The following is a 13,290-nucleotide window of genomic DNA, read 5'->3' on the forward strand; positions in this document are numbered from 1 at the left end:
TTACCCTCTCATTGCATTAGAAAACTGGCTTTTGTCAATCATGTGGCATCATTGTGTATTTTTTAGCAGTCTGTATAGACAACAAGACTTATGCATAGAGCAGATGTCAGATGGTAAAGTTGTGTTGCTTGCAGATCATATTGCTACTGCCAAGTCTCGCGAGCTTTAATTCAGACACACAGTTTCTATTAATGTCTGTACTTTCCAATTTGCAGAACTGAGGCAGCAGATGCACTTCTAGGCATTGAACTACTTAAGATCACTTCACCGCTTCTAGCTTAAACTTTGAAACATTAAAAAGGTAAGTGCTGCTATATTTCTAGATTTCAAAAAGTCTTCTAATATATGTTCATTTAAACCTGGATGACGGAGAAAATTTCAGGAAGAATGAAAGCAGTTTTACTATATATTTAACAGAAAAGACTGTAGTAATCCTGCATCGTCTGCCGAAAAAGAAATTAAATAAAATGTATTTTTTTTGTTTTACTAATCATTCCATTATGTACATGTGTTTGAGTTGATGGGTGACATTCATTTATATAATATCTCCAGTTAAAAAAAAAATGGGATCTGCTGCACGGAACTGCACTGGTTTTACTACTATAGTAAAAATGATGCATTCTGTATGTTACTCAATATGGGTTATTTCGAACTGCGATTTTGTAATAACATAAACATAATATGAATTTCATATATATATAGTATTTTATTGTTATATTATGAATAAATAGACTTATAAACAAGAAGTTGAGGCTCTCCAGCTGTTCTGAGACCAAAACTTACAATTAACCATGAAAGCTGCACACATTCACTGGTTGTAGACCTCTACTTTATGCTGGTACAAACATATAAAAAATAGGTTTTTAATTCTGTAGACTTTTACCTTGATACCTTACAAAATAAACAAATATTTTCTGGACATCTGCTAAGCTTACTGTTTTTAAATTAAGATGATAGATGATCTTATACTTTATAAGTGTATAGAATAAAAAATAGATAGACAGATATGAGATAGATATGGGCTAGATAGATATGGAATAGATAGATAGATAGATATGGGATAGATAGATAGATAGATAGATAGATAGATAGATAGATAGATAGATAGATAGATAGATAGGAGATAGATAATAGATATATAAAGAGATTATAGATAGATAGATAGATATGGAATAGATAGATAGATAGATGGATAGGGGATAGCTAGATAATAGATAGAAAAAGAGATGATAGATAGATAGATAGAAATGGGATACATAGATTGATAAATATGGGATAGATAGATAGATAGATAGATAGATAGATAGATAGATAGATAGATAGGAGATAGATAATAGATATATAAAGAGATTATAGATAGATAGATAGATAGATAGATAGATAGATAGATAGATAGATAGATAGATATGGAATAGATAGATAGATAGATAGATAGATAGATAGATAGATAGATAGATGGATAGGGGATAGCTAGATAATAGATAGAAAAAGAGATGATAGATAGATAGATAGATAGATAGAAATGGGATACATAGATTGATAAATATGGGATAGATAGACAGATATGAAATAGATAGATAGATAGATAGATAGATAGATAGATAGATAGATAGATAGATAGATAGGGGATAGCTAGATAATAGATAGAAAAAGAGATGATAGATATGGGATAGATAGATAGATAGATAGATAGATAGATAGATAGATAGATAGATAGACAGACAAGATGTTACCAATCATTTGAAATAAATTTGCTGTGATGTTACTTACTGCTTTAAATCTCTGTTGAACAAAGTTTTACCTAAGAGGGAACTTTGTTTCTAACTTTACCGTTGATAAAGTTTTAAGCACGTTACCATACTTGGCTTCATTTATGTTGTCTGGCTCTATAGTAAAGCTTACCAAAGAAAAATACATGTGCCAAAAATAATACAACAATAACTGAGTAACCCTGAGCTATTTGTTTATTTAAGTGGAAAACATCTTAGAAGTTACAAGAAATTATAATAATCAAATTCCAGAAGCTCTCTGCATTGAAAGACACAGCAGAAGAGTACATGCTAATTAGCATACGCCGTGAATGGATGTATTGTTATGGTAGCCACAATATAACAATTGAACATCAATACGGCTTTGTGATATATTTTTATAAACAGCAGTATATTGCCATTCTATCTCCTTCAGTCAGTTGTTAAGCTGCACTAATTCCTGGTCCATTATCATGTGAAAAATACACTTGAACTAAAATAGCACAAGTAATAGGATTAGAGCATCTAATATTAGAGTAAATTAAGTTATTAATATGTAAAGGGCACATGAGGGCAGTGGAGCATATTGGGATCCCAGCTTCAAGACAATGCAAGAGATTATATGCTTACAAATAATGGCAGATAATGATTTCACTTTCCATTAGTACAATGCTATCCGACAACATGGTCAGAGCAATGCAGCATTACAGAATTATGAGTAAAGTCTGCAGCGGTTTATAATACAGTATTAGAGTGTTTGCTGTTGGTTTTGTTTTTTTTTCTGCTCAGTTTTGTAATAAAAACTGAAATATGTCCTAGTACCAGCAAAGTTAATCAGTTTCTTAATGTCTCATGCACATGTTGCTTAGTTTTTCCTTGCAGATGTTAAGTAGTGTTAAATCTTCAACATGTCAAGTATTTCAGCGATTTTGCGGTGTTTTTTCACCCAATCCATTACATGGCATAAAAGGATGCAAAAGACATGTAAAAAATGCATAACAAATGCTGTAAAAAATATTTTAAATTGCAATTTTTCTGCCAATGCTTAAGTATTTGCAGCAGAAATGTCTGCAGCAAATACTTACCGTGCGCACATACCCTTACACATGTCACCACTTATTTATTTATTTATTTTAATTACAGCTGTTTTTGTTCTTCTTGGTGGGTGGTTTAAAAAAATCTTCTGTCATGTGGGGACAGTTTCCATTAGAGCAATCAGTTAGAGAAGTTTCCTCTTCCTGAGCCAGAAGTGTCTTCATTTCATAGGTACTACAAACTGCAATTACCAATATTGTTGCTGGTTATAATGCTTTACGTGTGCACAATTGAGAAAGATAAATCATAATTGTATTGTCATTTATATTTGTGTGCAACTGCACTAGAAATTTTTTTTATGACACTAGAAAAATTAATTGTTATTAAAGTGTATCATAAATAACCCTAAAAGTATATATGTTGTATAGACATGTGCAAGAACTACAGAAGTCTAAATGTTGTTTAATATGAAATTATGCAATTCACCATCAGAAGAGCATCCAATAATTAGTTACAGGAATACTTAATCTCAAACCTGATTATATTATGGTTCAAAAAAAACAATTTTTGTAGGCAAAAGTGATCTTTTCTGCAATCAAACATTAGTAATCTAAGATATAGATTGTCGGAGGTGTGACACTGCTACCTTTATTGGTGCTGCACTCGATTCATTCAATACTGTTTTTAATTAGAACAAGGCATAGATGGATCCTCCTTTCACCCGTGTTACCTGAGGCTTAGCCACTGAAGGTCCATTTAAACTAATCAACTGACAGCACTAAATGATAAGCTATTTGTTAAGATGGGCAGACAGATGTGCACTGCGAACACAGTTCAGATGTGAGTTGAATCATCTATCAAAGAGTACAACATATCAACTGCCCATATTCATAGCAGCCCAAGACAATACACTGCTGTGAAGCAACATAAATAGGGTTTACAGGGGTTTTCAAGTATGTTGATATCAATCTTTATGGTTGACCAATCATTATGGCTATAGACTATAGAGCTTGTCCCCAGGGTCTGGCCACTGCCCCGGATTGACAGGTCTCTGTCTATGTTGATATATAGGCAGAGACCTTTCACTCCAGGGCAGCGGGTGGGTAGAAACCTCCAGGGACCTGCCTGTTTAATTAGTCTATAACATAGTCTTGGTCAACGGAGGCTTTTAAAGTACAGTATGTTTTCCTCTGGTGCGTCGCAGCATTTCAGAGTCGAACATACATGGCTGAGGTAATACAGCCAAAGCCTGATACATGCTGCCAATCGATTGAGCAGCATGTATCAGCTGAGAGGTTCACTTTAAAGCCGAATCTGGCCACTATGACAAGGGTGTTAACAATCAGTGTTCTACAAATCCAACAAACCTTCCTTGCTTGGTTTTATAGGTAGTTAACTTAGATCTTTCTTACTACTCTTTCTTTATAATAACTGGTTACATGGCAAGAATATTTCCTATTTCTATTATTTTTGCTTTCTTGTTGCTATAAACATTTAATATAACAAATTATTATATCCATTTCAGTTATCAGTTATGTGGTACAAGCCGACGCAAAGAAAGAACATCTCTGCAATCTGCTTCACAGTTATTTGTGTATTTTCCTCAACTATCGGCAGTGATCTTGATGATAATGATGTAGTTCTAACCAAATCTGGAAAAGTGAAAGGACTGCAAATATCAGTGTTTTCAAAGACAATTACAGCATTTCTTGGGATACCTTATGCAGAACCACCAATTGGAGCTTTGAGATTTAAAAAACCTGAACCTACCAAACCTTGGTCAGAAGTGTGGAATGCTTCAACATATGGCAATTCCTGCTATCAGTATGTTGATCAAACATTCCCTGGATTTTCTGGGGCTGAAATGTGGAATCCTAATACGCAACTAAGTGAAGACTGTCTTTATCTTAATATATGGATACCAAGCCCAAAGCCAAGGAATGCAAGTGTTATGGTTTGGATATATGGTGGTGGTTTCGAGACTGGAACATCTTCCTTAGATATTTATGATGGCAAGTTTTTAGCTCGGAATGAACGTGTTATTGTTGTGTCACTGAATTACAGAGTGGGGGTTTTCGGCTTTTTGGCTTTTCCAGGTAACTCTGAAGCACCAGGAAATGCTGGACTGTTTGATCAGAGGTTGGCATTACAGTGGGTTCATGATAATATTGCAGCATTTGGTGGTAATCCAAAAAGCATAACTATTTTTGGAGAAAGTGCAGGAGGAGCATCGGTCAGTTATCATGTTCTTTCTCCTAATAGTCATCCATATTTTACAAGGGCCATTATGCAAAGTGGAACAGCAAATGCTCCTTGGGCTGCTATAGACAGCACAGAAGCTCATAATCGAGCTTTAACATTGGCAAACATGTTGAGTTGCTCTTTCAGAAATGAGACAGAAATAATTGGTTGTATTCGGAGTAAAAATCCACAGGAAGTCATTGAAAAATCACTTTCTATTCTACCACGTAGATCATTATTAGAAATTAATTTTGCGCCAACAGTTGATGGAGATTTTCTCATTGATTTACCAAAAAATCTTCTGCAACTTGGTCAACTAAAAAAAAATACACAGATACTAACAGGAGTTAATAAAGATGAAGGGTCATATTTCTTAGTTTATCTGTTACCAGGGTTTAGCAAAGATCATGACAGTTTTATAAACCGAACTCAGTTTCAAGAAAGTGTAAAACTAGCATTTCCCAAAGTCACTGAGCTTGCAGTTGACTCTATAATTTTTCACTACACAAACTGGGAAGATGAACAGAATCCAGTTCTTAATCGTGATGCGATGGATGATATTGTTGGAGATTACAATTTTATATGTCCTTTGCTGGAATTCACAAAGAGAAATTCAGAACTTGGAAACAAAGCCTATCTATACTTCTTCAACCATAGATCATCAAAGCTAGCATGGGCAGGCTGGATGGGAGTTGTACATGGCTATGAAATTGAATTTGTTTTTGGAGTTCCAATGTACAGGAGACTCAATTATACAAAAGAGGAAGAAACACTGAGCAGAAATGTAATGAGATTTTGGGCCAATTTTGCCAAAACTGGGTAAGTTTGATCTTCTTCCCAAGAAAATTAAAATATTTTAATCTTGCTGTAATAATTTGCTAACTGAATTTGAAAAGTCTAAAATGATTGCTATTAACAACGGGAATAGAATTACTACTCTTATTTTTTCTAAGTATTCTGTGGAAGTTTGCAATGTACTTGGCAGGAAAGCATGATCTTAATAGGCAGTTTTTATAGATTTTGTCAGTTTATCTCTAATGCTTAACACATTGCAAATCGCAGCATAATTTCGGCAGACTTTCAAAAATTAATCTGTGATTCTGAAAAATCACTTAAAAAACATGCCAGCAATTGTAACGTGTTAACTCTGCCTCATATGCTTACTAATAGGGTGAACGCTTCAGCTGTTCTAAATTAAAAAAAAACAAAACATGCATGCTGTTGCCATGACATTATGCTCAGCCTACAAGATCTAGGTTTTTTGTATGTAATATATGAGTCTTTATATTTTGCATATTTGTTTAGTATATGTATTTGTGATGTTTGGAAAATGTTCTATCTTGCTTTCATCAAATGTGTATTAACACACAATGTTGTATATGCTGAAGTAAAATGGGAAAATGTATTGTACATAACCTATTCATCTGTCGTATCTATCTATCTATCTATCTATCTATCTATCTATCTATCTATCTATCTATCATCTACCTATTAATGTTTAGTATTTCAAACGTGCTCCTGACTTTTGTCAACATAAAAAATGTATTATTGTTCTGTGACTCTGCATCATGACCAAAGCTTTTTACAAAAAATACATTAATAGCAGTAACAATTTTTACAACCAGTAACAAAGCTTTACAAGTCACAGGAGTTAGGGTATGTGCACACGTAAGAATTTCTTGCAGAAAATTCCTGAAGAAAACCGGACATTTTCTGCAAGAAATCCGCATGTGTTTTCTTCGTGTTTTTTCCACGGTTTACCGCGTTTTTTCACGTTTTTTTCCGGAGCTTTCCCAATGCGTTATATAGCAGGAAAAACGCGAAAAAAATGCAAAATTAATGAACATGCTGCGTTTTTTACCGAGATGCATTTTTTTTGCGGAAAAAAACGCATCATGTGCACAAAAATTGTAGAATGCATTCTAAGTGATAGGATGCATATGTATGCGTCTTTTATGCATTTTTATCACATTTTTAAAGAGGAAAAACAAGAAAAAACATGAAACAAATTCAACATGTGCACACAGCTTTACAATTGCAACTGGTCCCTATAATCCAGAGGTCTCACAGATTTTCTCTGCCATATCAGGTCCTTCAGGACCCAGCACACTATTCCTAAAGCTAGCCTAGCTACTGGCAGGACATACTTTATGTATAGTTTTTACACTAGCTAGTGTAAGGACATGTAGGGCATTGAAGTTAAAAGACTACAGATAAGCTAATTTATTTGAGGATAATTTAATCCTTGATGAATTTTAAAAACATTTTGGATATTTCTAAATCCAAAGAGTTTGCAATTTGGTTTGTGTGAATTCTTCTATATGGCATACAGCTGTAATACCCTCCATGTAAATAATAATAACAGAATCATTGCAAAATTATAGTAGATCTATGTCCCTAAATTTAGTTTACTTTAGCTTTGTTTGTGAAAACGTAGATATGATAATATTGCAGGTTTATTAGTAATGATTAGCAGATTGATCCACAAAGGATGACGTTCAAGTCTAGTTTTCTGAAATTCACAGTTTCATGTGAATTTGAACATTTTGAGATTCTATTTGCATTCAAACAAATAAATCTTGCCAGTCACTATTCCCCTCACAGCTGAAGCATCATAAAGCAGGCTCATATTTTTTTGTGTGGCCATAGAGGCGTCCCCATATTGCCTTACAGCTGTGACATCTAGAGGATTATCATACCTTGTACAATGGTGGTCAGTACCTGGGCCATCACAGGTCAGCGGTTCTAAACGTAGCATAGCTTATATACCAAGGACGCTTTCTATCTCCAGAGTCACTGCATAACACTGACACTCTTGTAGAGTGTACAATTTTTTGGTCAGCATGGCCCCTATCTCTCTCTCCTGTAGAGTATAAGCTCTTATGATCACTGGGGTCTTCTCTCTCTTGCAGAGTGTAAGCTCTGATAGCATAATCCTTTCTCTCTAATTGTAAAGTGTAGGCTCCTGTGATCACCAGAGAAATTGATTTTTCCCTTCTGTAGAGCGTAAGTTCTTATGATCAGTGGGGTTCTCTTTTTCTCTTGTGGAGAGCATGGTCAGCGAGGTTCTTGCTTTCTTCTGTAGTGTGGTAGCTCTTATGATCAGTGGGGTTCACCCTCTCTTTTACATCTGCAGTGTGTAAGCTTTTAAGGACAGCAGGGTCCTCTCTCTGTATCTCTGTCCTATAGCGTGTAAGCTCTTATGGTCAGCAGGTTCTCTCTCTTTCTATCTCCTTTCCTCCAAGTGTATTTTATGAGCAATTACAAACTTTCTAGTATTGAAATAAAAAAAAATTATTGACCGCAAATCTAATTTTTTGGAAAAATTTGTCTAAGCAGACAAATATAAATTTCAAAAGATCTGCTCATCTGTATTTATTAGTTCTAAAATACTGAATTCTGTTTCATAATTGGGCAGCTTTACTAAATATAATCCAAGAATGAATACTATATAGTAAGTGTATAAGTGTTATTGTTATCTATCCACAAACACGTGAGTCAAAAGTTTTAAGAGGTTAATGCCGACCATTCATTAAATATTGGATATTGGTTTTATAGCCTACGCAGCATCAATAGTAAAAACATATAATGTAAAAAATAATAAAAAAAATCATTATATACTCACCCTCTGACTGCCCCCGGATCCAGCCCAGGCCTTTCCCGCTCCTCGTGCACTGCTCTGGGCCCCAGAATGCATTGCGGCAATGACCGAGGAGCGAGAAAGGCCTGGGTTGGATCCAGGGGCCAACGGAGGGTGAGTATATATCTATGTTTTATTGTAATTCTTTTTTTTTTTTACAGGGATATGGTGCCCACACTGCTGTATAATACGTGGGCTGTGTAATATACTACATGTCTGTGTAATATATTGTGTGGGCTGTGCTATATACTGCGTGGGCTGTGTTATATACTGCATCAACACTGCAATGTACTGCATCGGCTGTGCAATATACTACGTGGCTGTGCTATATACTACATGGGCTGTGCTATATACTACGTGGACTGTGCAATGTACTACGTAGCTGTGCTATATACTTCGTGGCTGTGCAATATACTACTTGGCTGGGCTATATACTACATGGGCTATGCTATATACTTCGTGGCTGTGTTATATACTTCGTGGCTGTGCAATATACTAGGTGGCTGTGCTATATACTACATGGGCTGTGCTATATACTATGTGGACTGTGCAATATACTACATGGCAGTGCTATATACTTCTTGGCTGTGCAATATACTTCTTTACTGTGCTATGTACTACGTGGGACTACGTGGGCTGTGTTATATACTGCATGGGCTGTGTTATATACTACGTCGCTGTGCTATATACTACGTCGACTGTGCAATATACTACGTGGGCTGTGTAATATATTACGTGGCTATAATGTACTGCATGGGCTGTGCTATATACTGCGTCAGCTGTGCAATATACTATCTAGCTGTGCTATATACTACATGGGCTATGTAATATACTACGTGGACTGTGCAATATACTATGTGGGCTGTGCAATATACTACGTGGGCTGTGCAATATACTACGTGGCTGTGCAATATACTACGTGGCCGGCCATGAACAATCAGCGACAGGGGCACTCCGGCCGCAAATTGGCGCGGGATTATAACCACGCCTCGCTAATTGGTCTCACCCGGCCAGCCGAATTCTGTGTATTCATTGTATTATTCTAAAATCTTCATAAATAAACTACATATATATTCTAGAATACCCGATGCGTTAGAATTGGGCCACCATCTAGTCAGCTATAAATACTGTTCATCTACAGTATGCATGCATCCAAAGGACTAAAGAAAAGATCTAAGTATTGCACAAGTTATATGGACGCTAAAATATGGAAAAATCCTTCCTGCCTGTTTTTGTATACTTGATAAGAGACCTTCAAGGATAAGAACAAATCAAATATGGCATCTGATGTACACCCTGCAAAAGCTTCTGAAGCATTCATTACAGGAAAGCCTTCACTGTAAAGCATAAAGCTGCAGTTGCATTAATCAACCACAAAGTCATAACGGAAATACTTCCCATACTTTTTGCTATGCTAGATATCATTATATGTAATATTGTAATCTTTTAGGGTATTCCTTGGCTTTTTTTTTCACATACATAGTCTAAAAGAGGGCTTAAGGACATCTTTTTAGACTTACATAACATACAAAAATATGAAATCACAACTTCCAAAAAAATAATAGAAATTTTATTGAAAACAAAATAAAAATTGCAAAAATTTCTACTAGAACATCTAATATAAATTTAGTTGAAGCCTAAGTGAGACACACGTTTGGGTTGCGATGCATACACCATTAGTATGGGTAGGGAATTTCTGGCTATTTAATACTAGTGCAGTTATGTATCATGTATATGGTGGGTGCTTAACGCACATGTGTTTCACTTATATACTATATTATATATGGTGATTCATTTTTGTGATTTCCTTTATCTTGGACTGTTCAGGGATACTTATTTCTCTTATACTTTTGAAGTTAATTGATATATAGAGCTCTGGCAAAAATTAAGAGACCACTGCAAAATGTTCAGTTTGTCTGATTTTTCTCTTTATAGGTATATTTTTGAGTAAAATGTAAACTGTTCTTTTACTCTATAAACTTCTGACAACATGTCTCCAAATTTACAAGCAATACATTTTGTATTTTTTTTCTGACATAGAAAAATGGTCAAAATAAAAAAAACAGTGCTTTCAGACCTCAAATAATGCAAATAAAACACATTCATAATCTTTTAGAAACAACAATACCAATCTTTTATTTCAGGAAGAGTTCAGAAATCAGTATTTTGTGGAATAACCATGATTTTTAATCACAGCTTTCATGCGTCTTGGCATGCTTTCCACCAGTGTTTCACACTGGACCTGGCACAAAAATGTAAGCAGTTCTTCCTTGTTTGATGGCTTGTGACTATCCATCATCCTCTTGATTACATTCCACAGGTTTACAATGAGGTTCAGGTCTGGAGATTGGGCTGCCCATGACAGGGTTTTGATGTGGTGGTCTCTTAAATTTTGCCAGAGCTGTATTTGCATCTAGATTCCCTTCACATCATACTATGCTAGTGTTTTCCTCTTACTACCTATTTATACATTCTTTTGCCTGCAATAGGTGTATTCCTCCTTTTTGACCCTTCACTGTGAACCTCGCTTACTACCAGTTATAATTAGTGTTGAGCATTCCGATACCGCAAGTATCGGGTATCGGCCGATACTTGCGGGTATCGGAATTCCGATACCGAGATCCGATACTTTTGTGGTATCGGGTATCGGTATCGAAACAACATTAATGTAATAATGTGTAAAAGAGAGAATTAAAATAAAAAATATTGCTATACTCACCTCTCCGACGCAGCCTAGACCTCACCGAGGGAACCGGCAGCATTCTTTGCTTAAAATTCGCGCGTTTACCTCCTTACGTGAAGTCCCGGCTTGTGATTGGTCACGTCGCCCATGTGGCCGCGACGCGACCAATCACAAGCCAGAACGTAATTTTAAAATCCTGAAGGACCTGAAATTACGTCATGGCTTGCTGTGATTGGTCGCGTCGCGGCCACATGGGCGGCACGCGACCAATCACAAGCCGGGACTTCACGTAAGGAAGTAAATGCGCGAATTTTAAGCAAAGAACGCTGCCGGTTCCCTCGGTGAGGTCCAGGCTGCGTCGGAGAGGTGAGTATAGCAATATTTTTTATTTTAATTCTTTCTTTTACACATTAATATGGATCCCAGGGCCTGAAGGAGAGTTTCCTCTCCTTCAGACCCTGGGAACCATCAGGGATACCGTCCGATACTTGAGTCCCATTGACTTGTATTGGTATCGGGTATCGGTATCGGATTGGATCCGATACTTTGCTGGTATCGGCCGATACTTTCCGATACCGATACTTTCAAGTATCGGACGGTATCGCTCAACACTAGTTATAATACATATACATTTACTCTAGATTTTCTTGTTACAATTTTTTCAATGCTTATTTTGTTTTCAATAAAATGTCTTATTTTATTATTTGGAGGTTGTGATTTCATATTTGTTTTAGGTACTATATTAGTAGGAGTCCTCTCATTTTTGCTATGATTATTGTCCAGATATATCTTTTTCTCAAAATTTTTAATCTCAGTCTGGATAATAAAATCCAATGGATATACATAGCATGTACTTTAGATGCTTTTTTCCAATGTAAAATCTAAGTCACTGATTTTGTATGAACAAAGTCTAAGAAAGAATATTGTACATAAGTTTGCAAAAATAGGATGGAGATGAGCGGATCAGACAAAATTTGAATTTGCCCATTCATGACAATTTTATTGGGAAATGTTATTAGCAGAGAAGTTATTCTCTGCAAATTTAATGTTCCTTATTATTCTCCAGGATATTTCCATACCCCAAAGTATAATAAAAGTAAGATGTAAAATCTAAAACATTTTTTAGAAGGAATTATAGAATTTTTGTCACCATTTTCAGAAATCAAATAACTTTTTTTATTTTGTTTCAATGAAGATAAAATAGCTGTAAAGGTGCTTCTATTGGTAAGGTAAACTGTACTTTTAACGGGTACCATCTCCAGGTACATATAACGATTTGTGCTTGTCTCATTACGTATGTTTGGGGAAGTGAAGTATTAGAAAAACAGCAATTCTCGTGTGTATACTGTTTTTCTTAGTGGTGTTTACAGCATAATTCATTTTCTATTTCGATGGGGCCTTTTTTACTTGCAGTGATTACAAATAAGCATTTTTATTTATTTTTGGATTGAAACAGGGAAGTGATTTAAACTGTGATGCTTTTTTTAATGTATATTTAATTTTTTAATCATCTACCACACATGTATTGTTGCCTTAAAAGTTGTGAACCTGTGATAACTTATTTTCTTGTAATTTGTTCTGCTAAACCTTTCAATTTCCTCAAAAAGTAAAAAATAATGATAACCTATGAAGCCCATAAGAGCACCAAGAGGGTAGCAATGGGACCACTATCTTCACTGTGACCTATCACCATGTTTTCCCAGTTGCTATAGTATCGGCATCTAAATGGTTATTATTAGTGATGAGCGAATATACTCGTTGCTCGAGATTTCTCAAGCAAGCTTGGGTGTCCTTCGAGTATATTTTAGTCCTCGGAGATTTAGTTTTTCTTGCTGCAGCTGAATGATTTACATCTGTTAGCCAGCATAAGTACATGTGGGGGTTGCCTGGTTGCTAGGGAATCCCCACATGTACTTATGCTGGCTAACAGATGTAAATCATTC

At 35.6% G+C, this 13,290-nt stretch overlaps 1 protein-coding gene across 1 annotated transcript in view; it reads left to right on the plus strand.

Annotated features, from left to right (window-relative positions):
* The first annotated feature begins 222 nt into the window (after positions 1-222).
* Positions 223-13,290, plus strand: part of BCHE (butyrylcholinesterase) — a 76,497-nt gene continuing 63,429 nt past the window's right edge. The window contains exons 1-2 of the mRNA XM_077290627.1: positions 223-301; positions 4,309-5,843. Of these exons, the coding sequence (XP_077146742.1) occupies positions 4,318-5,843 (1,526 nt within the window). The 5' untranslated portion in view covers positions 223-301; positions 4,309-4,317. The remainder of the gene's footprint in view (positions 302-4,308; positions 5,844-13,290) is intronic.

This window comes from Ranitomeya variabilis, chromosome 2 (assembly GCF_051348905.1).
Source record: "Ranitomeya variabilis isolate aRanVar5 chromosome 2, aRanVar5.hap1, whole genome shotgun sequence".
Lineage (NCBI taxonomy): Eukaryota > Metazoa > Chordata > Amphibia > Anura > Dendrobatidae > Ranitomeya > Ranitomeya variabilis.